General features: G+C 36.5%; 2 protein-coding genes across 3 annotated transcripts; one reads left to right on the top strand and one right to left on the bottom strand.

Moving 5' to 3' along the window:
* Nucleotides 1-510: 510 nt before the first annotated feature.
* On the top strand, nucleotides 511-1,415 carry LOC132603760 (putative calcium-binding protein CML19). Its single transcript, XM_060316971.1, has one exon. It carries the CDS (start codon nucleotides 615-617, stop codon nucleotides 1,194-1,196), a length of 582 nt encoding a protein of 193 aa, XP_060172954.1. The 5' UTR covers nucleotides 511-614; the 3' UTR covers nucleotides 1,197-1,415.
* Nucleotides 1,416-3,494: 2,079 nt separating this feature from the next.
* Nucleotides 3,495-24,026, bottom strand: LOC132603747 (ubiquitin C-terminal hydrolase 13-like). 2 transcript variants are annotated; one of them, XM_060316957.1, is made up of 32 exons: nucleotides 23,804-24,026; nucleotides 23,566-23,632; nucleotides 21,539-21,674; nucleotides 21,289-21,446; nucleotides 20,014-20,279; nucleotides 19,715-19,933; nucleotides 19,523-19,631; nucleotides 19,313-19,428; nucleotides 19,001-19,099; nucleotides 18,646-18,755; nucleotides 18,383-18,457; nucleotides 14,572-14,650; nucleotides 14,321-14,467; nucleotides 14,153-14,233; nucleotides 13,944-14,063; nucleotides 11,556-11,678; nucleotides 11,265-11,342; nucleotides 11,084-11,172; nucleotides 10,894-11,002; nucleotides 9,930-9,998; nucleotides 9,737-9,847; nucleotides 8,799-8,854; nucleotides 8,497-8,674; nucleotides 8,318-8,419; nucleotides 8,148-8,219; nucleotides 7,584-7,649; nucleotides 7,268-7,333; nucleotides 5,399-5,485; nucleotides 5,107-5,223; nucleotides 4,914-4,988; nucleotides 4,756-4,842; nucleotides 3,495-4,031 (listed from the first exon to the last, which is right to left on the bottom strand). In XM_060316957.1, the coding sequence occupies exons 1-32, from the start codon at nucleotides 23,831-23,833 to the stop codon at nucleotides 3,990-3,992; spliced, it is 3,339 nt and encodes a 1,112-aa protein (XP_060172940.1). In that variant the 5' UTR covers nucleotides 23,834-24,026; the 3' UTR covers nucleotides 3,495-3,989. The 2 variants fall into 2 exon arrangements, with proteins under 2 accessions (XP_060172940.1, XP_060172932.1); XM_060316949.1 differs by having other exon boundaries at nucleotides 21,539-21,683; nucleotides 23,804-24,024.
* Nucleotides 24,027-24,884: the final 858 nt, after the last annotated feature.

Here is a 24,884-nt window from a genome sequence, read left to right as displayed (position 1 = left end):
CAATATTAGTATATGCAAATGAAACTCAACCTAGAAAATAAATAATACTCCCAAAGTCTCAATTTATGTGACGTAATTTGACTGGGCACGAAATTTAATAAATAAAAGAAGACTTTTAAATCTTGTGGTCTAAAACAAGCCAAAAATATTTATGTAGTTATAAATCATCTCGTTAAGCTGGTAAAGTTTAAAGTTAAATTGTTTTCAAATAAAGAAATGTATCATTCTTTTTTTGACGGACTAAAAAAGAAAGTGTGTGTTATAAAAACTAACATATCATTATCATTAACAAATATCTTGACCCCCAATTGGGGTTTACTTTTGACTTTTAAGAACCCTAAAAAAGAAAAGTTAAACAAAAAGCCACATATTCATTTCTGCAACCCAGCACGAAGCTTCCGTATACGCGCAAATCCCACGGAATGCCGACTTTCTAACCGCCATTTAACTACTAATTTCCCAGTGGTTTCACAAACCCTAAACTATATATTACTCTTCCTATATAAGGCCCATCCAAGAACAATTTTATTGTTCTAAAAAAAAAATCATGTTCTCTAATTCTCATATTACAAACTAGTGAAGAGAAAAAAGCCGTTTTTTTTTTACCATATAGTATGTGCATGGAGACTATTTCTAGTACGGAAAACAAGTCCGTTTTCTCAAGATTAAGGAATAAATTTTCGTCGAAAAAGCCGATCATAATCAACGATACTACTACTAGTAATAATACTCTTTCCGTGAGTATAATTACTACTAGTAGTAGTAGAAGTAGTGAAAATAGTGATCAATTGGAGAGGGTATTTACGTACTTTGACGAGGACGGAGACGGAAAAGTGTCACCAGCGGAGCTAAGGCGTTGCGTGAAGGTGGTAGGCGGTGATCTGACGGTGGAGGAGGCGGAGATGGCGGTGAGGCTATCGGATTCCGATGGGGACGGGTTGTTAGGGTTTGAGGATTTTAGTAAATTAATGGAAGGAGAAAAGAATAAAGAGAATGAGTTAAGAGGTGCTTTTGAGATGTATGAAATGGAAGGGACTGGGCAAATTACACCTAAGAGCTTGAATAGGCTGTTGAGTAGACTTGGTGAGTCTACATCTATTGATAATTGCAAAGCTATGATTCAAAGATTTGATCTTGATGGTGATGGAGTTCTTAGCTTTGATGAGTTCAAAGTTATGATGAATAGGAGTGCTTAAAATTTGGGATTTTATTTTTGGAAGACAAATTACATGATCATGTTGTGTAAAAGATTCCTTAGTCTTTGAGCTCAAATACTGCTGGTTGATCACATTATACATGTTGTTATCAAGATTTGCGACAGATTATTGATTGTAATTCCTTATAATTTTATGTATTGACATTATTATTAAGTACTTAGAAGTAAAACAATTTGCAGTTGAGTGCGATTAAAGCAATCTAGAATCTCTTTATAAGTTATGTCCTCCAAAAACTTGTCGAATAAGCTAGAAAGTTTTGCACGTTCAAGAGTGTAGTCTAGTGGTTGATGTCTTGATGAGAGGAGAACAACGAGGTTTCAGTTTCAAATCCACCAAAGGCCAAAAAACATTAGGATTAATGTCGAAGTGCGCGCAAACTGACCGACTACTAATAAAAAGGCTAAAAAACTTAGCTCGGGAAACACTTACTTGCACAAGATGTTGACACCAAATGAAGACGTAAGATGTGTCTTCACATACATTATCTGGTACATGTGTTGGTGAGAGATAGCAGGTACCTAATAGAATAGTCGAAGTGCGTCAAGTTCGCCTAGAAAAGCTAGAAAACTTTGCTTAGAAAAATACTTACTCGCGCTAGATATTTACATCAATGATGTCATATGCATCTTTCCCATATACTGTTGTCATTAGCAATATAGTTAATTAACATACAATATGCTCACATTAATTTATCACTTGACCGTGGTAAATGAATATAGTTTAGTGCAACATTGAGTGCGTTTAAGTTTTTGCCCTTTGTTGGACGGATATTGCTATTGAGAAGGATTGGTTTTTCCACCTTAAAGTATGAGCATTTTAAGAGTCCCACTTGACGACATAAAATTCAGGAAATTGAATCTCATCCAATGCGCCCCTCGATTATTTAATTCGAGACAATTTTCTTAGAGCATTTAAAATATTTTAATTATAACAGATTCTTTACATATATGTCTTTAAAGTAGTAATAATTAGTAGGAATTTCATATTTCAATTTGGCCCAAATTTGGCCAAACCTATAAAAAGACCATCATAATCTTTTTGGGAAAAACCTCAAAATTTGAATTGATGAGAGAGGATTTCATGCAAATTTTGAATTAAATGAACTTTGGGAGGAAAGGATAAAAATGGCATAGACTAAGCATAAATTATCAAATTTAATCTAGATAACCATGTGAATTTATTGAACTACCCTCATTTGGACCATCGTGGCCAAAATCAGTGTGGCACAAAGACCTTTCCGTAATTTCATGATGTTGAAATGTTACCAAAGTGCAAAATTTGTGAGGATATCAAGAGATCCAATTAGCTAACATTTGGCCGACTTTCATGCAAAAGGTCCAGCAATATATTTGGCAAATTTCAAAGTTTTTGACTTTGACTTGCTGGCTATTATTAGTTAATTAAATTCTTCCAGACTTTTGCTAGATACATGAAGGGATTCAAGTTCACTGAACAACGAATGCACCCTAACAATATGAAACTTCTTAAACGGCCTATTGCCACACTAGGCCGGCGTCTCTGGTCCACTTACTGCACAAATCTCTTCTAGTGTCATTTTTACGATGTTACTATTATTTTATATATTAGAAGTTAAATACTTTTTATAATCATTTTAGACGGCAAACTTCCTACATTTATTTTTTCAATAATATAATGTTTTAACTTTACATTCGTGCGCGCAAATCTTATTCCATCCAATTTTTGTTTTGTAAACAATTCACCGGTCATTACATCCGTAAACCCAACAAATCATTAAACCTTTTGACTGCTTGCTCTTTATCAACAATTCACTGGCCATTACATACAAAAGCCCAGAAGTTATATTTTGAAAAATTGTCGCTCGAAAGTACTTTTTAATATAATATTTACTTATGTAAACCGAAAATTAAGTATTGGTATCAGAATGCATTAATCACATCAATCTTGTTTACATAGAGAGCGAAATTAAACAGCTATGTAAGGGCTCAAATAATTCAAACATTGGGAAAAAGACAACTCAATCTCTTAGCTCAAGTTCACCGGACTTGCTAATCAATTTCAAATCAAATTTAGACTACTCCATTTAGTACAATTTGGATCATTTACACTGGTGCCATTTTTTATTTTTTTTTTGCCTGTAATATTTTCTTCCACTAATATCTATATAATGCATCTGTCAAATTAATATCCTAAACTATGTGCGCATACAAACAGTTTCACATAAAATTTGCATGTTTGCTCAACGATGGCCTTTCTGCTTCACTCATTACAATTGCAGTTGCGTCACAGACTCACATATCGCATGAAATAACCAGCATTTCACTCTCCAATGCTCAGATTATTACAGTTTCAAGAATTTTCAAACTTTCTTACTCGTTACAATGTTGGAAGGCAATGTCTTCAAAATCTCTACTAGAAGTACAATTGATAGCTTTAGCTTGTACTCTTATCCCAGATGCACACCGAGGAGATCAGATAAAGCCAGAAATGAATCAAAACACTATATACGATTTATACATTCGATTGTTCAAAATTTTGCACATTCGTGTGACTTACAGTTGCATGAACAGAAGTTCGCAGATGAGATTAAGTCATGGCATATGGATGCTGCATCTGAACCACACTTCACATCCATATAAGAAACAGATGCTCCTGGAACAAGAATAAAACCTGTACAGACTCAACATGTATTTAGCAAACGACTGGCACTGCTGCTACTGACTTCATATGCTTGGCCTTGGCGAGAAGTGCAATCATTATTAGTGGAATTTAATCTTCATTTCTGCTGTGTCACTAGTTGTATATTTTCACAGGCTTCTCATAAGAGTGGCGATTCTGCAACATCAAAGGAAAAAGTTATATGTAAAGTTAAAATTCTCATCCACAATGAACGCTAATTGCATTTTAAACTAGCTCAAGTGGGAAACCCTCTCAGCAACCAAAAGAAAAGAATCATTAGTCAGTGGATGACACTGTAATATTCTTTCCATTCCAACTAAATGGCAATTCACGAGAAAAACTTCTATACAAATACACGAAGTCCACACTGGCAATCTGATCATTTTAACTCGTCGCAGGGACATTAATAGTATAACTGGGTTCCACTCTCCAGGTGAACATTTTTTAAAGCTGGTGCTCTGTCGTAAATCGACTAAATTTAAGTAAATACCATTTTGCTCATCTTGAATGAATGGCAGCGCTTTATCAGCATTCAGAAAAATAAATAAATGCTCCACTCTACAGATCACTTTCTGTTACACAATGCCACTACTAACAGTAAGGTCCCTTGTATAGTAAATATATCAAAGTTAAGTGCAACAGCGGCTTAAAGCAATTGGGCTCAAAGTACATATAACATCCTCAAGGCAAAGTGACTATATGTTCCTTTCCTCCCATCTAGTCAATAAACCGCTACAACGAGTACAATAAGAAATTTTAGTAGCAACAGTAGCCTAGTCAAGTCAAACTATGTCACGAGTCCAAGCCTCTTCTTGGTATCAATCTTAGGGTAAGCACTGAATTGTAATGCCCACGTGTAAGAACCGGATACATAAATTACCTGATGTGCTGCGTGAGTCCTTTTAGGAGCACCGTCAGCATGCTCCAATCCAAGATACTGCTCCCAAGCACCACAGGAGTCCCTTCGCTGCAGAGGAACAAGAAGATGTATAACAATCTAACATTTTCTTTTTCAGATTTGAGGGGTCATTTTAATACCTGGAAACGACTGGACAAGATGTCCGAGTCCTCAAGGTACTCAGGGCGACCAAGCGAAAGAAATGCAAATTTCCACTGGAAAATTGTAAACAAAAGAAGTAACTACCTCATATAGGATCTAAATGAGAAATGAATTCTTGTACTATTTGAAACCCCTCATTCATGGAAATGGAAACCTCAAGTTGCAAATTACCTTAGCAAAGTCTTCCTCTGGGACCTGCAATTTCTTTTGTATACGCACCTTAACTTCAGCTAATGTCTCACTCTTGTGGATAACCAAGAGAAATGGTTCCCCAAAATTTTGAATTTGCTGTTAGAGACAAGAATATAATGATAAGACAAATTTCAGAATTTCAAGTAACTGCAGAAAAGTTTGTCTCCTAACTTAAACTCTCTTCCATCTCTTCTTTCTTTCCTCCTCCCTCCCCTAGGGTGAAAGGGAGCACCTATCTGAGGGTGGGGGCACGGGTTCAGAAGAACCTTACCATTTGGTTTTGTGCTGCCTCCTTATTAAAGTGGTATACATGAATCAAACGATCATGCGTGCCAAGATTTTTCTCTTCTTCAGGTATCTGCAAGAAAAAAAGGATCCACAATGATGAACTGCACTATAAAACAACTTCAAATGTCACAGTGTCGTATCTAATGCTGAATTTCAGGTTGGGGAAAGTTATTGCCATGTTACTCCTGAATAACTTTCATGCCATGAATTCTGATGTAACAGTTCAATGCCTATCATAGGGTTCAAATGGAAAGACACAAGGCAATTTTCATGTCAGTGAATACTTATATCGAAAACATCAAACAAAGATCAGCTAATACCACTTTACTTTTGATAAAATCTACATCACCTTAAGATTAATGATTTAACCATCAGTTTATCAATCCTCTTATACTAGTATATCCTAACAAGAAAAAAAGCACTCCTATAATTCGAAAGAATAAAACACCAAAACAAGAAAACAGAGGAATATGTTAAAGTACTCTCAGTTCCCAAATCTGTCTCCTCTTGAAAAATCTCAGAGAACATAAAATTCTTCTTGATCAATGGTTTTATAGAGATTTCCTTTTAATGGAAGAAGAACCAACCAGCGTTTCAACCGTGCATTCCATCGAATCTCAATAGAAGAAAAATCTCAGAGAGCATAAAATTTCATGACCAATGCTTTTATATAGATTTCTTTTTAATGGAAGGAAAAGTAACCAGCCTTTCAACTGTACATTCATGGAGTCTCAATAAGCTGTGTTATTGAATAGATTGATGCTCAACTGGATGAATATGGGAAAGTGGAGACAATTAAAATCACTAAGAGCATTTCGTAGAATATTCTTAACGGTTAGATTACTCAAGAAAATAACTAAGAATATGAGAAGAATATTCTTCATGATTGTATCAAAATTTATCCAAGTCATTTAACTCAAATTCCTAAATAAGGAGCACCGTGTATGAAGTTATAATCAACCAATTGCAAGAGATGATTTTCATTTCTTTTCTTTTCAAATGGTACCATAGTCTCCAGGTCTTGGTAGAGTCTTACGTACCTTCCATCTTCTAACAAGAAACCGTATGTCACCTATCAAGCCAAACTCTTTCTTTCTTTTCAAATTTACAATTATTGCCACTTTCAGACACAGCTCATAATTATGTTGACATGCAACTACCACCGCAACTCTTTTTAATAATCATCCCAATGGCACCATTTGTTCTGGCCATTTTTCTCATGATTTTAGACCATTCATAATTATACTGACCGTGTCGGTAGCATCACAATTCTTCTCATAAGCATCCCAATGGCACTTGAAAGAGGTGAATCGGCTTCTTCCTCAAGACAACTTCCAACTACTTCATGTTTTAGAGAGGATAATAAAGTGGCTGATGCCCGGAAAATTTTACCATAAATTAGCCATCATAAAAGTGTTCTTTCAGTTAAATTCCTTGCCACCTGATGTTAGAGGTCTAATTAAGATGGAAAAAATGCAAATATCCATTGTTCAGGATTCATCAAGGTAAACCTTCAGCATTGACTTATGATTGATGATGCAGAATGATTGACTTTGACCTAGATATTCTGTAAGCTGACAATTGTGGTCATCTTTCTAGCTCTTGAATTACTTCTTTCATCACTAAGAATTGCAATGGGAGAACTCCTTCCAATCTAGTGCTTGTGTGCACATTTTATATCACTCACTGTATCGAAGCTTAATTTTTGTAAAGCTACCATGATATGAAAAAGAATGAAAGTCTGTCTTCAAGTTGTACATAAGCATCTTAACTACTCTCCTCTTGCTTATATCATTTAGACCCCTCAAAAGAGAAAAATGAGTTCAGTGAAAGGGAGAAAGAGAAGCAGAACCTCTTCGGCCCTTAGCGTCCAGTACTGGTCATTTATGTTTTCTATCTTCTCTGTAGTCGGGAATATCTGTACAAAAGTAATCATTAGGAAAAAGAGGAAAGATAATGCAAAGAAAGACAGCCTTCTCTCCAGAAGGAAATGAATAGAAACAACCATTTAAGGAACCAATAAACTATGCAGATGAAGCAAGCTTTAACTGCTCCTCTTAGGATACTGCCTTACTATTACTTGGATCTTTGCCAGAAACAATAAATCAGGGAACAAAGATTAGAAGGTTGACTTTGAGGCAATAAACAATATGAATAGAAAGTAATACCTTGTAAATCTTATGGTAGAATACCTCTAGCAATCTTAGCTCTGCATCTGGATGCGACAACTCAACCTGTTTCACGATACAGCAGAGTAGCAATCAAGTAAAACTAATGTTAGAGAAACTTCAACAAAGCAGAAATCTTATGCTATGCTCAGCCGGGGATGAAAGAGGAATGATACGAGGAAGGCGCATAAAGAGGAAAGGTAAGTGTCCCTTGTTTCATTAGGAAGAATGGAGAAGAAGCTAAAGCCAAGGGCTTGTGACCCTCCACATTGCCCTTTTTCACCCATCGGATATTCATAAGAATGTAGAAGTTAAATAGCTTTACTTCCCTACAAGTTGTACTAAGCATCAGGAGAGAGGAAAAGTATTCAAAACAAAAACAAACCAACGAGCTCACACATATTTCCCTTCCCCACCCTTGAACCATGGCATAAAAAACCCGCTAGGAAACCAAATAAATGTAGCGAAAGGATCGGGCTGTTCAGTAATTAGAAGAAAATTTATTGAACTTAGCTTTCAAGAAGACAAGTTGTAACCAATAACGCTACCAGGCCCATTCATTACCTTTCCCTTTAGATCGTTAATTACATCACCCACAGTACTTTGTTTTGGCAGTCTCATCGTGTGAATGACCACCTAAAGAGTAAAGAAAGCCAGAATTGAAAATTAATATCTTTATAAAAATGAAAAAGAAAAAAGGAAGAAAACAATAAGAATCAGTTTTGCATACTCACTTCATCTTTGGTAGCATGATGAAAAGCTACTCTTAGGGTTTTTAAACCTTGCAGTTCTGGCAAGGGAATGTCCAGTACTTCATAGTACAAAATATCAGAAGTCTGTGCAAGATTAGTTAGAGATAATAAGACTTTCCGGAACTCATGCTCAGCATTAGCCAATGAATTTTAGCACTCACCTGATTGTAGTGCACCAGCATATCTGCAAGGGTGTCTACCCCCCGGTATTTTATTGGCTGAGGTTTAGGTTGCTGAGAGTAGCAGTTGTGGGATGTGAGCCTAATTTTGGAGGGATCATCCAAGTTGCGTTGTCTAGCTACTCTTCCCACCACTTCATCATATGTACTGATCCTAGACCTAGCATTTACAGGAAAATGTTTGAAATAGTGGTCAATGGCATAAAGAAACATAACTAAAACAATAAAAGGGGAAAAGAGAAGTAAAATGACATTAACAGCATATCTGAAGTATTTCAACATACAGCTCTAAACAGAAATCCTCCTCCTTGGGTTTATCTAAAGATCGGAAGTGAACAACCTGCGAAACATAGTAGTATCAGAAATCTGATGATTGCCAAAAGAACAGTTAAAGTCACAGACATACTTCAATGCGTCATGATTTCTTGAAATGGAGCAGGACCATAATAGAACAAATCACTGTTGGGAAACAAGTTGATTTATAGCAAACGATCTCACAACGCACAAGTTCCATGTGTATAAGCAGATCTTACCTTACTGCTTATAGCTTTGAAATTAAAATCACTAAGTAGATACTAGATATTTTCTTTTGCTTTAGGTGGGGTTTCATTTCTTTATCTTCACATTCTTTTCCAAATTTAGGTAACCAAAATCAAAGTTACAAAGACCAAACTCTTAAGGGTTTCAGTTCTAATATTCCATTCTGAAATCTGTAAAGTTCCAGACAATGAGTCAGCAGAAAGCTTCTAACAAAGAACAACTAAAATAATTTGTCATCTTATCACAATTTTAAAGATTCTCAGCTACTATGAGTTGAACACTGTATTCAGATGAAAATCTCAATGCCAATTGTATGGAGGAAGTCAGCAAGTTTCCCTAGATTGAAGACCGCCTTAAGTGTATGCAAGTGTCCAAGGCATTTATCAACAACCCAGTATGTAAGGCAACACAAATCAGGATTTGGATTTCAGCTAGTTTTCCCTCAGTAAAAGTGTTCAGTATATGCAAGTAATTTGAGAAACAATCCACAATGGTATCATCAATCTTATGAAATTAGCTACAACAAATACAGCTATGCCTCAGTCCAGAGCAAGTTGGGTCGGCTATATGAATCCTCACTCACCATCTTATGAAATTAACTAAAAAGAAGAAAAATCAAATGAATAGATTAGCCAATAAATCTGACTCCAACTTGTTATTTAAAAATTTCCACATGAAATACCTGGCGATTGTGAACATACTCCAGGAATGAAGGAACATCAGGATAACGGAATTGCTGACGACTTTCAGCCGTTAGAGATTTTTGAAAGCATACTATATCACCATCCTCAAGCTACACAAAAAAGGACAAAGAATCATTCAAAAGAAGTGTATATTGGCGTGACTATACACATAATGGTGTGGTCTGGGCATACCTGGCTCGATCGAAAAGCGGATTTCTCGTCAATGTTTTCACACATGACACTTGGTTCGAACTTTATTTCCTGGACACAGAAACACGATAATGGGGGTTTTACTACAATTGTCATAATTCAAATTCCTTATACTTTTTCATACGATATTACAGAATGACAGCGCAAAACTGCCACTTAAATATTTCAACTTCCCATACATCATTATTAATTTTTAAAATGCTTCTAGCTATACAGGAATGCTTCATTTTCTCAAAAACTGCGAAAGTTTAATTGTAGTCCCAACCGTCTAGAATCGTTGAATTCAATCATAAGAACTCCCCAAAAACAATTTAAAGTAAAATAAAAACTCATGAAAATAGTGGTACATCTAAATTTGTCACGTACTCACCAATACAAGAGAGAAAGAGAAAGGAGCAAAAATATAATCAAGACAAGAAAGCACCAACCCGGGAAGCTTTGAAGGGGTAAAATATACTTTTATTCAAACGAGGGCTAGTCTCTTGTCCCTCGTAGACTTTTGGGTTCACCACAAAGTTTTAGAGTTAGTTTAATAACTGGGTGCCATTTGCAGAAAACCATATTTTGGTGCGTGTCTACAATTTGCATGCCACTTCGGAGTTTTCCCGCTAGATCAAAACATTTATTACCCAAACAAAAGCTAAAATAAAATCTATTTGATCAGAGCAGACAGCGTAACATAATTTCATAGTCTTGAGCCCGAGCACATGAAACTGGACCCAAGGAGTGAAGGCAATGGATCCAAACATTTTTAACATACAGCCAACATAAGGAGGTTGAACAGAAACAAACTAGAAAAGCAGAAGCACTTTAATTGTAGTCAACAGCAAGTTTTGGAATAGCCAGTGATTTGCACCCTAACGCACCTCACAAATTCCTTGCTTCCCAATTGGTAAAGTGTGATCAAGGAGTGTAGAGAATATCTAAAGATGTTCTAGAAGCAAACCTCATAAAGCTCAATCTCTTGATCAGGGGCATAGCCAGCCATTTCGTTTAGTTTGCTTAAGATTTCAGTTGGCTTACTGGTTCCCTTCACAAGGAGTCTTCCAACATACCTGTGTACAGGAAAGACATCATAGATCGCCAAAAACAACTGCCATGTAAAACCAAAAAATGAAGAAGATAATTTCTGATACCGCAGTTCTTCTCTCTCAGGATCATAAAGCTTGAAAAAAAGCAGGATATCATCTTTGGTCTTTTGCGGTGGAGAGAGGGGCGTTAGTTCCTAAACATTATGCATAAATTATATGAATACTGGTAATAAAGAGAAGATCTTAAAATAATCACCAGTACAGCACACTCGTAATGAAGATTTACCGGTCCCAACTCTACTTCCAGAAACAATTTTAGCTCTGCATTTTGAACCTTATTGGATACTTCCCTCAATTGTCCAACCTACATTCAGTTAAAACTTGTCAAATGATCGAGCAAGCAAATGATTTTCAGAGCATGAACTTTTTTGGATGAGGATACACATCTAATTTTCTGAAAACCCCTACATGCGGGAGCTTCATGTACTTGGACATCCTCTTTATACTATAGCACCCCTTGCAGAAAACCGCTAATCCCAACTGTCTAAATGAATTCTAAGAAGAGAAATATATTTACAGTTTGAGCTTCTTCAAGCTGTGTCAATAGCTGATTAGGACGATACGTATGATTCTGACGCTTTGCCCAGAGCCAATAACGTTGAAATTGCACTGGTACACCAAACTCTTTTGTGATCTCCTCCTGCATACAGCTATATAATTAGTCAACATAATAAAAAGTATGTCAAGACATTGTAGCTAATGCATCAAGAAAGGTTAATGTTACTGTCAGGCTTTAACTAAAATTTAATGCTGCAAAAATAAATCTGAACACCACAATTTTCATAGTTTTTCTTGCATTGATACAGACACACGACGCAACCTGAAGGTTATCAGGGAAACAGGGCAAATATCACCAAACAAGGCCCCAATATGGCTTAAGTAACATGGACTCATAATATACTACAACAACAACAACAAAAACAAAACCTCTGCCCCAAATGGGGCGGGCTATATGAATCCCGACCAAACATATTTCTCCATTCAAACTCATCCCAGACTAACATATTATCAAATAAAATGAAATAAAACTAAAAAGTACAAGTTCTCTATATATGTTATATTTTTAAGTATCGAATTTGGGAATGAATCAGAAATGGGTATGTTCAACTTTTTAGCCATTCTAAAGGATACATCCAAAGTATCAATACACATGTAATATCTGTTCAATAAGCATTATCCTAGGCATCAAAACTGGAGTATAGAAATGGAAAGTGCTACCAGTGTGTTCTGATAGAAGGATGCATACGACAGTGAAAGGTAACTTCTACAGAACAGTTATAAAACCGGCAATGTTATATGTTAGTGAGGGTTGGGCCGCTAAAGTCCCACATATGCACAAGATAACTGTTGCAGCGATGAAGATGCTGAGATGGATGTGCGGTAATATAAGATTAGATAAGATTAAAATAATCACATTTGCCAGGTCAGTAGCATGCATTGAGGATAAAATGAGAGAAGGTTGCTTGAGATGGTTTGGTTATATCCTGCGTCAACTTACAGATGCACATGTGAAGCTATAGTCAGAGAAGGTGTTACAAGGGGACGAGGTAGACCTAAAATTACATGGAAGGAAGTTGTCCTGAAAGACCTACACAATTTCATGGAATCAATGCAGGCTTAGCTAAAGATAGGGCACAATGGAAGAAAAAAATTCAAATAGGTGATATCTACAAGTTGAGAAGAGGTTTTAGTCTTGTTAGCACGTTGATTTTGATCCTATTGTTTTTCTAGGAAATATTTTGACCTTATCATAGAAATACAGAGAACTTCTAACTATTTTATTATCATTCTTATTATTATTATATGATTACTTATATATATTTAACTTATTTTCACTTTTATTTTACAAGGTAAACTTATTTTTCACTTTATTTTTTGGGTTTGATATGGCATGAGTTGAACTTAAATGAATAAACATAGTCAGCGAGGATTCATATAGCTGACCTCAACTTGTTTGGGACTGTGTAGTTGTTGTTGTAAGGGTACACGTAGGAAAAATGAGAGGTCCATTTAACATAGAACATAACTAGGATATTAAGAACTGGACATAGCTAGGATATTAAGAACTGGCTTTAAAGAACTGACAATATAAAAAATAATTGAAATTTAGTAGATATATTCAATTAATCTAATTGAGAGCACTATAAACTAAACAAAGTAAATCAGCCCATGAGAACGTAAAGTACCTCGTAGTGATAAGATCCAACATTAGGCTTACCGTAAATTTAATAAATCAATATAATTGTTATTCTCAATATGATAGATATTAGATAATGATAGATATTTTTCATGAGAAATCCTAGCATGAACCAAATATTTTCTGATCCAACAAACAAAATAGTAGAATTTCATACATAACCCGGAATTCCTTGTTAGACCATTGTGCAAATCTGATTGTTGGACAGGATTCTCGATTTGGTTTTAAGAAGAAGCTTTTAATGGTTATATTAAGGATTAAAAAGGAACAATATTACCAAGATTGTCTGGTTGAGCGACAGCTTTATACAGCAAAGTTATATTAAGGATCAAAACGGACAATATTACCAAGATTGTCTGGTTGAGCAACAGCTTTGTACAGCAAGGGAAGTAATGCATACAGTAGCAGTGAATGGACATCAAATTATTAGCTGGATTTTACTCGATGCATCTAAGAGTCTTATGCACAAGGTCAAAAGTTGTTAAAACCCAGATACGTTAATGGAGACACCTTATTTTAAAGAAGTATGCATCTAAGCATCTTCATCTACTTCACATGAAATACTACCAATTTAAGGTAACAGTAATAATCTGTATCTCATTGAGTCTTAATGAACTTATCTTTGCGTTAACCAGAGCTTACAGCACATAGACAAGCCAATAAACCCTCAGACTAGTAGCATTTTGAGATTAAAAGATAGCCTGTTACCTTGAAAACACTAAAAGGTGTCTGGCTTTGAATGCGAAAGCTCTTAACTTTCTCATGATCCACCAAATCAAAATATATATCCTTTCCAATCAGCTTCCGCAGGTCTTCATCACGAGCAACCTAGTCACGTCATGTAATAATTAAAAGGTTACACGAGCAACAGGAGTTTGTCCTAAATCATTCTGAATGATGGTAGATTAATAAAAGACCTTTATAATTGTGTAAAGGTGTGCCTCTGCTTTTTCCTTCTTCTTCTGCTCTTTATCCTCGTGTTCTCTTTTCAACCTTGCCTAGAAGATGTCCATAAGTATAGTCAGATAACCATGCGAAATGGGTGCAATGATAAACAGACATCTCATGCTGCTGCTGCATATTACCCTCAGGTGTTCAGCTATGTCCTTTTGATCAACAGTACACATTATTTTCTCTTTGTCACTTTCTCGTATATAGACCAGCATGTAAGCATTTGAGTACTTCGTAAATTTAAAGGGTGTATTGTTGAATCCAGGATTTGTCTGTGGCAACTGTTATCAGATCAGAAGGAACATTAAATAGGAACTCAACAAATCTGATATCCTGAGAAAAATTAAGACCAATCACCAATGAGTAACAAGAAGTCAAAGATTACCTCCTCTTCACCACCATACTGCTCTTCTAATACCCTTTTTGCATCTTCCTTGGTCACTCTTTCATCATCAAATTTATACCTGGAAACATTCGCGTTACTTGCCTAGGAAAAAGACTCATAGACTTGCAGAGTGAACCAAAGCACGAAATAATAAAGCAGACAAATGAAAAATGGTCAGGTAATTGAAGTATCAGATAATTAAATATGATGCAACGAAATATTCATCGTCCAATTATAGACTAAAAGATGAAAGGAGGACACAACTGGAGGTTGAAGTAGATTTATCGCCTAACAACTCCCCATTCATAGCACTTATTCCCAAGAAGAAAGGGGCAATGGAGCTCAAGGACTATAGGCCAATTCGTTTGATTGGGAGCACATACAAAATCATAGCAAAGGTTCTTGCAGAGAGACTGAAAAGAGTGATGGGAAAACTAGTCCCAAACCAACAGAATGCTTTCATAAAAGGAAGGCAGATCACAGATGCCTCACTCATAGCAAATGAGGTGCTTGAGTGGCAATTGAAACAAGGGAAAGCTGGACTATTATGCAAATTAGATGTGGAGAAAGCTTTTGATCAATTGAATTGGTCTTACCTCATAGCTATACTCAGGCAGATGGGGTTTGGTGATAGGTGGATAAAATGGATTCAATTCAACATCTCTACTGTGAAGTATTCAGTCTTAATCAATAGGAGTCCAGTAGGTTTCTTCTCCCCACACAGAGGTCTAAGACAAGGTGATCCCTTATCACCTTTTCTGTTCATTCTAGCTATGGAAGGGCTAAGCAGAATGGTGGATAAAGCAGAATGCTGGAGAGAGCTAAGGAATTGCATTGGCTAAGAGGTTTTGATATAGGAAGGAACAGAACAGTTAAAATTTCACATCTACTTTATGCATATGACACTTTGATTTTTTGTGAGGCTGACAAAGAACAAGTCCGGTATCTAAATCTCACATTGCTCATCTTTGAAGCAGTCTCAGGGCTTCACATTAACATGCTCAAAAGTGTAATCTACCCTGTTAATGAGGTGCTGAACATTGAAGAACTGGCAAGCATATTGGGTTGTAGTACTGGAACTTTTCCTACCACATACCTGGGTTTACCACTGGGGGCTAAATTCAAGGCAGAAGGCATTTGGAGTGGCGTAATAGAGAAGTTTGAGAAGAGGCTTGCTTCTTGGCAGATGCAATACCTTTCAATGGGTGGCAGACTAACACTAATCAACAGTGTGCTTGATAGCATACCAACCTAAAGTATGTCACTCCATCCCATCACCAGTAAGGCGTTGGAACAGCTGGACAAAATTAGAAGGAACTTTCTATGGGAAGGGAACAGCACCACTCACAAATTTCATTTGGTCAAGCGGAATAAGGTCTTGCTGCCAAAGGATGTGGGAGGCCTGGGCATCAAAGACCTTGCACTATACAACAAATGCTTACTAATGAAGTGGCCATGGAGATACACACGGGAGGACCAGTGCCTATGGAAGGATGTCATTATTGCCAAACATGGAGCCTTGAACCACTGGTGTTCAAAAGTCTCAAATGAACCTTATGGGGTTGGTTGCTGGAAGAGCATAAGCAAACAATGGGATCTGTTCTCTAAGCACAAACACCTGGTAGTGGGGAATGGCCATCACATCAGTTTTTGGAGAGAAGTGGTTGGGCAACACCCCTCTTAAGGTTGCATACCCCAACATTTTTCAGATAGCCAATGAACCAGATGCTACAATTCACCAACACAGAGATGGAAACACATGGAACCTCAACCTAAGAAGGAACATTCAAGACTGGCAGATGGAAGAACTGATCAACCTTTTAGCAGCACTTCATAATGCCACAATCAACAACCTGGTGCCAGACCAACTAAAATGGGGGAATAGGAGGAAGGGGGAATTTTCAGTTAAGGTTACATATAAACTTCTTGGCCCTCAGAATGCAATCACAGCTCATTGGCCTTGGAAGCTTATTTGGAAAGTCAAATTACCTCCTAAAATTAGTTGTTTCAGCTGGACAGCACTACATGAAGCATGCTTGACCCAGGATAACCTAGCCAGAAGGAATTTTCATCTGGAAAATAGGTGCTATATGTGTTTGAAGGTAGCAGAATCACACAACCACCTTTTCATACACTGTCCAGTGGCAACAGAGTTATGGAATATGTTTATTACCCTGTTTGGACTCAATTGGATCATGCCACATCGTATCAGGGATGTTTTTGAAAGCTGGAGTTGCTGGAAAGTTGATAGCACCATCAAGAGAATCTGGAAGATGATACCTGCTGCTATTTTTTGGAGCATCTGGGATGAAAGGAATAGGAGATGCTTTGATGGAATATCAACTTCCTTCAAATCTTTAAAAGCTAAATGTCTTATGTTTTTGTATAGTTGGGTTTACTTGTCCCCAATAGATTCCCCTGTTACCTTTATGAACTTTATCAACTCCTTAGCTCTTAACTAGACATGTATTGGAGATGATAAGTTCCTTTTGCTACTCTACTTCTGTAACTACTATTCATCCACTTGATGCCAGCAATGAAATTACTTACTTCATCAGAAAAAAAAAAAAAAAAAAAACAACTCCCCATCATGACTCTGACCCATTCGGTAAGCAACAATAAGTCTCGATGATCATGACATATGCAGGATACACATAACAAGGGACATTTCAATGTACCGCAACTGGAAAATACTCTCCTTGAATCCATTTAAATTTAAAGGTAATATAAACTAATAGAAGGAGAAGTTTAATTCACCAGTAATAAGGCCAGAAGAGCTATCAGATAATATCCATTTCATACTGCCAACAAGATCAGATAAGTATCTCATCCTAATATTTCAGCATATTGATCAGGCAAAATAGTAAAGTTGAGTTATTATTACCTTTTTCAAAAAAAAAAAAAAAAAAAGGTGAAACAGCAGCAAGGTGATTACAGCAAAAGATAGAAGATAGATGGTGCCAGTGCCTAGTGCTAAATACAACCATAGAGATTAAAATAGATACAAAGATGGAGATACACATAGGCAGTGTGAACACAAAAGGCAACCAACATATATACAAAGAAACAGATGTTGAAGTATTCCATTCTAACTAAATACAAACAACTTCATTTGATCTGTAATACAGACAATAACGTGGACTCCTTACAAAATGTACATCCCCCCCCCCCCCCCAAACCCCCCAAAAGTTTTAGCAGGTCCAATTATGGGTCGGACGTTTGTCAGACTAAGGGTGAAACTCTTACTCCTCTATACGGTGAAGAAAGTTATAGCCTTTTTGAAGTGGGTAAGGATGATTTACATGTTCAGATCTGACACCCAAGCCCCATGAAATATGTAGTTATTTCTCTTTTGAAAAATAACTAGTTTAATGGTCTCTCACCATTATGATAAATAGGGGAAGTGTCAGTTCACCTTCAGCAATAGGGATGCCCAACATGTTGGGAAAACTCATACCTCAGCCTAAAGCTTAGGATGCTTCAGGTAATTTCCCAAGTTCACAAGCCACTGGAGAGACAAGGAGAAAATTCATGCAATACTCAATACAACAGAAAATGGTATCACAGAATGAGACCAATAATGGTTCTGTCTGATGTCTGATGAAAACAATGGAGAAACCTGAAGAAGTATGAGGGATGGCCTTTTGATAAGAGAATTCCAATAAACACAATTTTGTACAATGTCAATAACTACTCCAATTTCAAAGCAAAAGCAATTTACTATCCAAAGGACAATAAAAATGCTTCATGAATATAGAATTACTAAAACAACTCATGTATAAAGAGACAAACTCATGCATTAAATGTTTACCACTGGTTTGAAAGAGTAGGCCGTATGAAAGCATAATAGTGTCCACCATGCACACCACCACTATGGACTAATACACTGCCAAGAAGGAGGTTGAAATATGTACAGATGAGTTACATTATCCACAAAAAAAAAAAAAAAGATGAACAGATGAGCAAAAATCTTTGATGTGAATTTCACAGCCTTAAGTACAGAGAAATAATACTATTCCAGTTGACTATCTTAGGTAGGCTTCATCATAATTAAGACTTCAAAGCATATGATACCTGTGAAGTGTGTAGAGGTTTCTGACACTTTTATCAGCCTGAGGTGACAAGTATTTACCATTCTCTCTGTCCAGATCAAGTTGCAAAGGGAACTCATATCGGTCATTAATCTACATTGCATCACCAATAAATAATTGAATCAATCAAACCATACCAAACAAATTTTTTCATAAGGCATACCAAACAAATTCAAGATGAGCTTTTATATAAGTAATATATAGAGGAGAAGCAGCAGACATCCAAGAGCAGAAGAACGATTGACAGTCTTCATGAAACTGTAAGAACGCGTGACAGTCTTAAAGATTTAAAATCATGGAATGTTGACTGGCACTTGCTAGACTAAAAGAGCACAGACCTTTGTCATAATGTCTCGCATAAAATCATATTCAAAGCGCTTTAACTGAAGCTGCAGGACGGGGGGAAAATCAATAAACAACGAACCCTTCTTAGCATCCTGAAACGACCAAAATCCTCAGCATGAGATAAGGTTGATTCGCAAAAGAGAGACAAAAACCCTCAACAGTAGAAACATGCAGAGAAGCTGAAAAGAAATGAGAGACAAGGTAGGCAACAGACAATTGCAGCTTAACTTCTCTGAAACTCTTCATCAACTTGCTCAAAGATCATAGCAAAATACAAAACTCAATAACTCATGTTCCAATCTTACCTGCAAACCATGTTGCTCTGCTTGATACTTGTTATCACCATCAAGACGTTCAACTTCGACATATTTATCAAAAGAAGCATAAATATCAGAACAGCCTTTGACATCAAGCTGAAGATCTGCCACACACAAATGCATAGAGCACCATAAGGTACCAGGATAAAATGGCTAAGAAAGATAACAGCAGGAGCTTTTCTGATCAACTGAAGGTACCATAAAATGACTCCTTTCTCGTAGATTTGTAGTCCACATTGATACACTCAATATAGTTCATATTGTGCCCTTCAAATAAATGTTGTATGGTTCCCTCCACAACGGTTCCCTAACATCAGCAGAAGAGCAGTTATCAATCAGTTACCAAAGCACAAAAGAATAACTTGATATGTGCTTAGAAGTCTGATTTACCTTCATCTTTTCCTCAAGCTTTTCACATAGAACTCTATTGAGTTCTTGCACATCATGCTGCAAGAAGGAATCATATGTGTCCCACCCAAATGACTTTGTCAACTCCTTTGTTGCAACACTGTTGTCACTGTATTGGAGCTTATAGAATAAACTTTGCAAGGCCAGGGGGATGCTTGCAGACGGCATATCATTCTCAGTTGTAGGCATGTGGTATACAGCCTGCGCACCCGGTAAAATCTTAATGCATCACAATGAGTCCTTTTATTGGCCACATAAAAGAAAGGAACGCAGTAGCTAACCTTCCTGAAGTAAGGAATATGGTAGAGAGTCTGGAGCAGAGAGTTCATATAACAGGTAGCTCCTTGATTCTTGAGTCCAACAAAACCAGTTTCCTTTTTTGAGTCATACGACAAATAATCAATGATTTTTCGAACCGCAACCTCAGCTTCAATGACGCACACACCATCAACAAGATAACCTCTTTTTTGATCGTATAGCTCAGCAAGTGGCATAAAGGATGTGAAACCCCAATCACTTTCCCTAGCATTGAATTGGTGTTGTGTCTCTGCAAAGCATAAGAAGAAGAACTTTTATAGAGACCTATAGAGCAGCAAATGCAATTATTCTTAGTTCGTTCTTTTATGGGCTTAGCTAAAACAGCCTGAAGTATTAACATTACACATTGGTAACTGCCAGAACTCCTAGTTACTGTTCTTTTGTCATGTGATCATTATTAGTAAAATACACGATCCTGATAGGGAAGTAATCATGGCCAAAGGAGTCTAACCAGCATTGGTGTCACAATGAGAGCACAGAATCAGAACAAGGTAATGGGAAGGCAGCTGATTATAATGAGAAGGAGAACGGGCTACTTGGAGTTCATCGAGGACTTTCGACAACTTACTCTTAGTTGGGACAACCGCCTTAAGACGTCTGATCTGAAAGCAAACCTCCTGTCGGAGGAAACACAAGGGAGAGATAGGGGATAAAGGAGGGTTCCGACTGGAAGGTAGGCATTCAAATACTAAGGTTTAGGAAAATTCAACCATTACCTTGATCCAAAAAGCAATGTTCAACCATTATCTATAGTTGAAGGAAGTAGAAAATCACTAAGTTGGAGGGAAATAGACTTCTAAATTTCGGGGAACGCTTGTATGTTTCATTCCAGGGGAAGGAATAGAGTTGCTAATTGATATAGAACAAGAGCCAAGGGGAGCAAGTAATAATGGGAAAAGGGATAGGAGGGTGGGAGGGAAAGGAAATCAGTGAAAACACAAAAAGGGATGTGTATGATAGAAGGGAGAAGTATGGGGAAAAGAGAGAAGCAGGACGAAGAGGGCGAGCAGGGATAGGGGAAAGGGCAAAGTGCCCAAATTACATCTTAAGATACACTCTGGTAAGAACTGTTCTCTATGACTTAATATAGTTATCTAACAGTCAGGTTATTAACAGGAAAAACCATCAGTAGCACAGGCACAGCAGAAAATAAATTCAAAAAATCATAAAAGAAAATTTTGGTCTATCAACTGGAGAAGAGGAATTGTATATGAACATTGAAATATTAAGCAAAGTACCTTTTCTGATTGAGTAATTGCTCTCAATTTGATTAACTACTGACAAGCTGAACTGGGCATATCTACTCCACCCATAAGGTAAAGTAGCTGAATCAGCAACATCCAGATACATAGACAAGTAATCAACATTGTTGCCCTTGGGGAAAATCAAAATCCGCCTGTCAAACAGTAGGGGGGGAAAAAAGGCATCATTGAACCTACGGGAATAGCTTTACTTGTACGCAAAGAATATGGAAGAATATTATGATACCATTTATAGCCTCCAACAGCAAAAACATCGGAGTAGAGCTTCTTCACATTCAACCTAGAGAAGTTCTCTATCTTCCACGTAAACCTTGATGTTTGGGGATCCTCTTGTTGCTGATTTTCCCCATCATTTCCGGTTTCTGCTTGTGCTAACAAATCAACATGGAGAAACCATCAGATCCAAACCTCAAAAGTCAGTTGTAAATAACATAGCATACATATCGAATAAGCCAATGTACAATCAACTAAGATTTGGTTTAATTTGAAAATTCTAGCAGCTTGAAATGAAGCTGCATGGCATAAGCCCTGTGGTCAAGCTGCACTATATAATTCTTTCTCATTCCCATATCTCCAACAACATCATCCATAACAGTCACTCTTTAGATATCCATAAAGTTAAAGCTCCTCCAGAAAACATACAAAAATGGCTCTACTCAACCATTATACTAATAATCCAAAGGGTTAAGTAAATGAATCTCTTGTGATTGCAAACCATATAAACTCAATAATAAGTTATTCAAGATGATTATTCACTTCCCGACATTGCATTGGACAACAAGCAGATCTAAAATGTGAAAGTATGATCTAACATTATCAGTCAACTTGCCATAACATGGATTCCTATACCTCGAACCCTTTGGATTATTAGTATAATGGTTGACCAAGCATTCAAGATCGCCAACTTGCCATAACATGGATTGCTATACCTCAAACTTATATTTTTAAAAATTACATATCAGTGCCCTAGTTTAGCATAGGTCACAACTATTTAGTAAACAGAAGGAGACAAGTTATGTTCCTTTATTTTCTTTCTGATCCTTTAGTTCTTTAACTACTTGTCTACTCCTGTGTGACCAAGCATTCAAGATCACCAATGTGGCATGAATGAGTATTCCCCTTTGAACAATCCGACAACTGTATAAACATTATATTAGAACTCCAAAAGGTTAAGTAAATGAATCTCTTGTGATTGCAAACCATATAAACTCGAGAATAAGTTATTCAAGACAAAATTCACTTCCCGACATTTCATTAAGCAACAAGCAAATCTCTTATGTGACAGCATGATTTAACATTATCAGTCAACTTTCCATAACATGGATTCCTATACCTCAAACTTATATTTAAAAAAATTACACATCCATGTGCCCTAATTTAGCATGGTTCACACACACCATTTAATAAACAAAAGGAGACGAGTTTTAGTTCATTAACTTCTTGTCTACTCCTGTGTGACCAAGAATTCAAGATTGCCAATGTATCATTAATGAGTATCCCCTTAAACAACCCATCAATGGTATAAACATGGGGAATGCTCTACTGATCCCCTAGTCCCCAATGTTGAAATACTAGAATACAAACACATTGCTTCATTTTCTTCTTCGCATTGCTTATTCATTTATCCTATATTAACACGAAAGATAAAAATAAAAGAACCCTAGAAATCGTACTGAATTCTCAATGATTATTCACTTCCCGACATTTCATTGGACAACAAGCAAATCTAAAATGTGAAATTATGATCTAACATTATCAGTTACATATCAGTACCCTAATTTTGGAATACTTCACACACACAACATTTAGTAAACAAAAGGAGACAAATTAATGTTCATTTGTTTTGTTTCTTTAATTCTTTAACTACTTGTCTACTCCTGTGTGACGAACAATTCAAGATCGCCAACGTGGCATGAATTAGTATCCCCTTTTAAACAACCCTAAACATTCAAGTCAACCATTCTTAAAATAGTAAAACACAAACACATTGCTTCATTTTCTTCCTCACATTACTTATTTCATTTATCCTACATTAACACGATAAATAAAAATAAAAGAACCCTAAAAATCATTATGTTTAATGAGTATCCCTTTTTAAACAAGGCTAAACATTCAAGTCAACCATTCTTAAAATAGTAAAACACAAACACATTGCTTCATTTTCTTCTGCACATTACTTATTTCATTTATCCTACATTAATACGAAAAATAAAAATAAAAGAACCCTAGAAATAATTAATGCTTAATAGATACCTTCCATTGGCTGAGGACCTTCAACAGGCAAATCAGTACGTGGAACCACCATCTCCTCGTCTTCTTTCTACTCCACACACGAAAAAAAAAAAAAAAACAAATTATAAAAACTAAACCGTAATTTGTCACAGTACAAAACCCTAAAATAGTAAAATCGAAGAAAGACTTAGAACAATTGTAAGTCAATCCAATTTGTACGTAATGTATACTGTGTTCATTTATCGATAATTAGACTTACATCGTTAGATGCTGGAGTAATAACAGTCATGGATTAAGAAATTTGAGTTAACTTTGAAGATATTTTGGGAACAAAATGGGAAGTGAAATTGAGGGATCAGCTTAGAGAAGAGAGAAAGTAAGAGGGAAAATGGAAACTGGCAAAGAAAAAGAAATTGTACCGGGAGGGTATTTTGGTCATTTTTAGTACCGAGTTCACGTTTAATTAACTTGATGATGGATAGATGGCTAAATAAACACCCGTAGTTGCACGGAATGTGGTTCCAGCCCCCAAGATTTCGTGCAATTATAAATTCAATAAAATAACTGTTTTATAATCGCATCCAATGTTTTATAAATTGCATCCATAATTGTGTTTTATAACCTGCATTCGGTAATTGCATATTCATAAATTTACACGACATATTCAGGAGAAGGTGTCGTGGTGTATGTTATTTGCAGATGGTATAGTTTTGATTGACGAGACGCGTAGTGAAGTTAACGAAAGGTTGGAACAAAGGCGGAATTAGGATTTGAGATTTGTGGGTTCGGAATTTTTAGTCGGGACAACAGGCTCAAGCTAATGTATAATAACCGTCAAACTAACTAATAAGTAAGGGTGGGCGTTCGATTCTTCGATTTTCGGTTATTCTAATGTGTGTACCGAACACCCTTCGATTTTTTCAGTATGAGCCTGATTAATTAGCTATTTTTTTACTTGTAAAATGAGCTACTTTTTAAATTAAAATGAGATGATTACGTATACCCAGAGAACTAGACAATTTATAACCAAAGGCAAAACTTTTGTTGGAAGATGGAGGACAAAAAAACCAGGAGCTGAGTTTCGAACCCACGTCTCAAGGAAAAGAAGGCTTTGCTAGCCAATTAGGCACCACTGAACCATCCGCTACTTTTGTTAGTGGGTTTGCTTGTACTATACTGATATATATTCACTAGATCTTCTAGTACTAATACAAGATTTACGCAAAAGCAATTGGGTTCGTCCGAACCCCCCTATTGCACTGTAGCTCCACCCTTGGGCTGGAAGTTTGGAGAACAACCTCAGAATCAAAAGGTTTCACGTTAACCAGTACTAAGACGGA

The sequence above is a fragment of the Lycium barbarum genome, chromosome 1 (genome assembly GCF_019175385.1).
Source record: "Lycium barbarum isolate Lr01 chromosome 1, ASM1917538v2, whole genome shotgun sequence".
Classification (NCBI taxonomy): domain Eukaryota; kingdom Viridiplantae; phylum Streptophyta; class Magnoliopsida; order Solanales; family Solanaceae; genus Lycium; species Lycium barbarum.
This window is presented reverse-complemented; position numbering and strand designations above follow the sequence as displayed.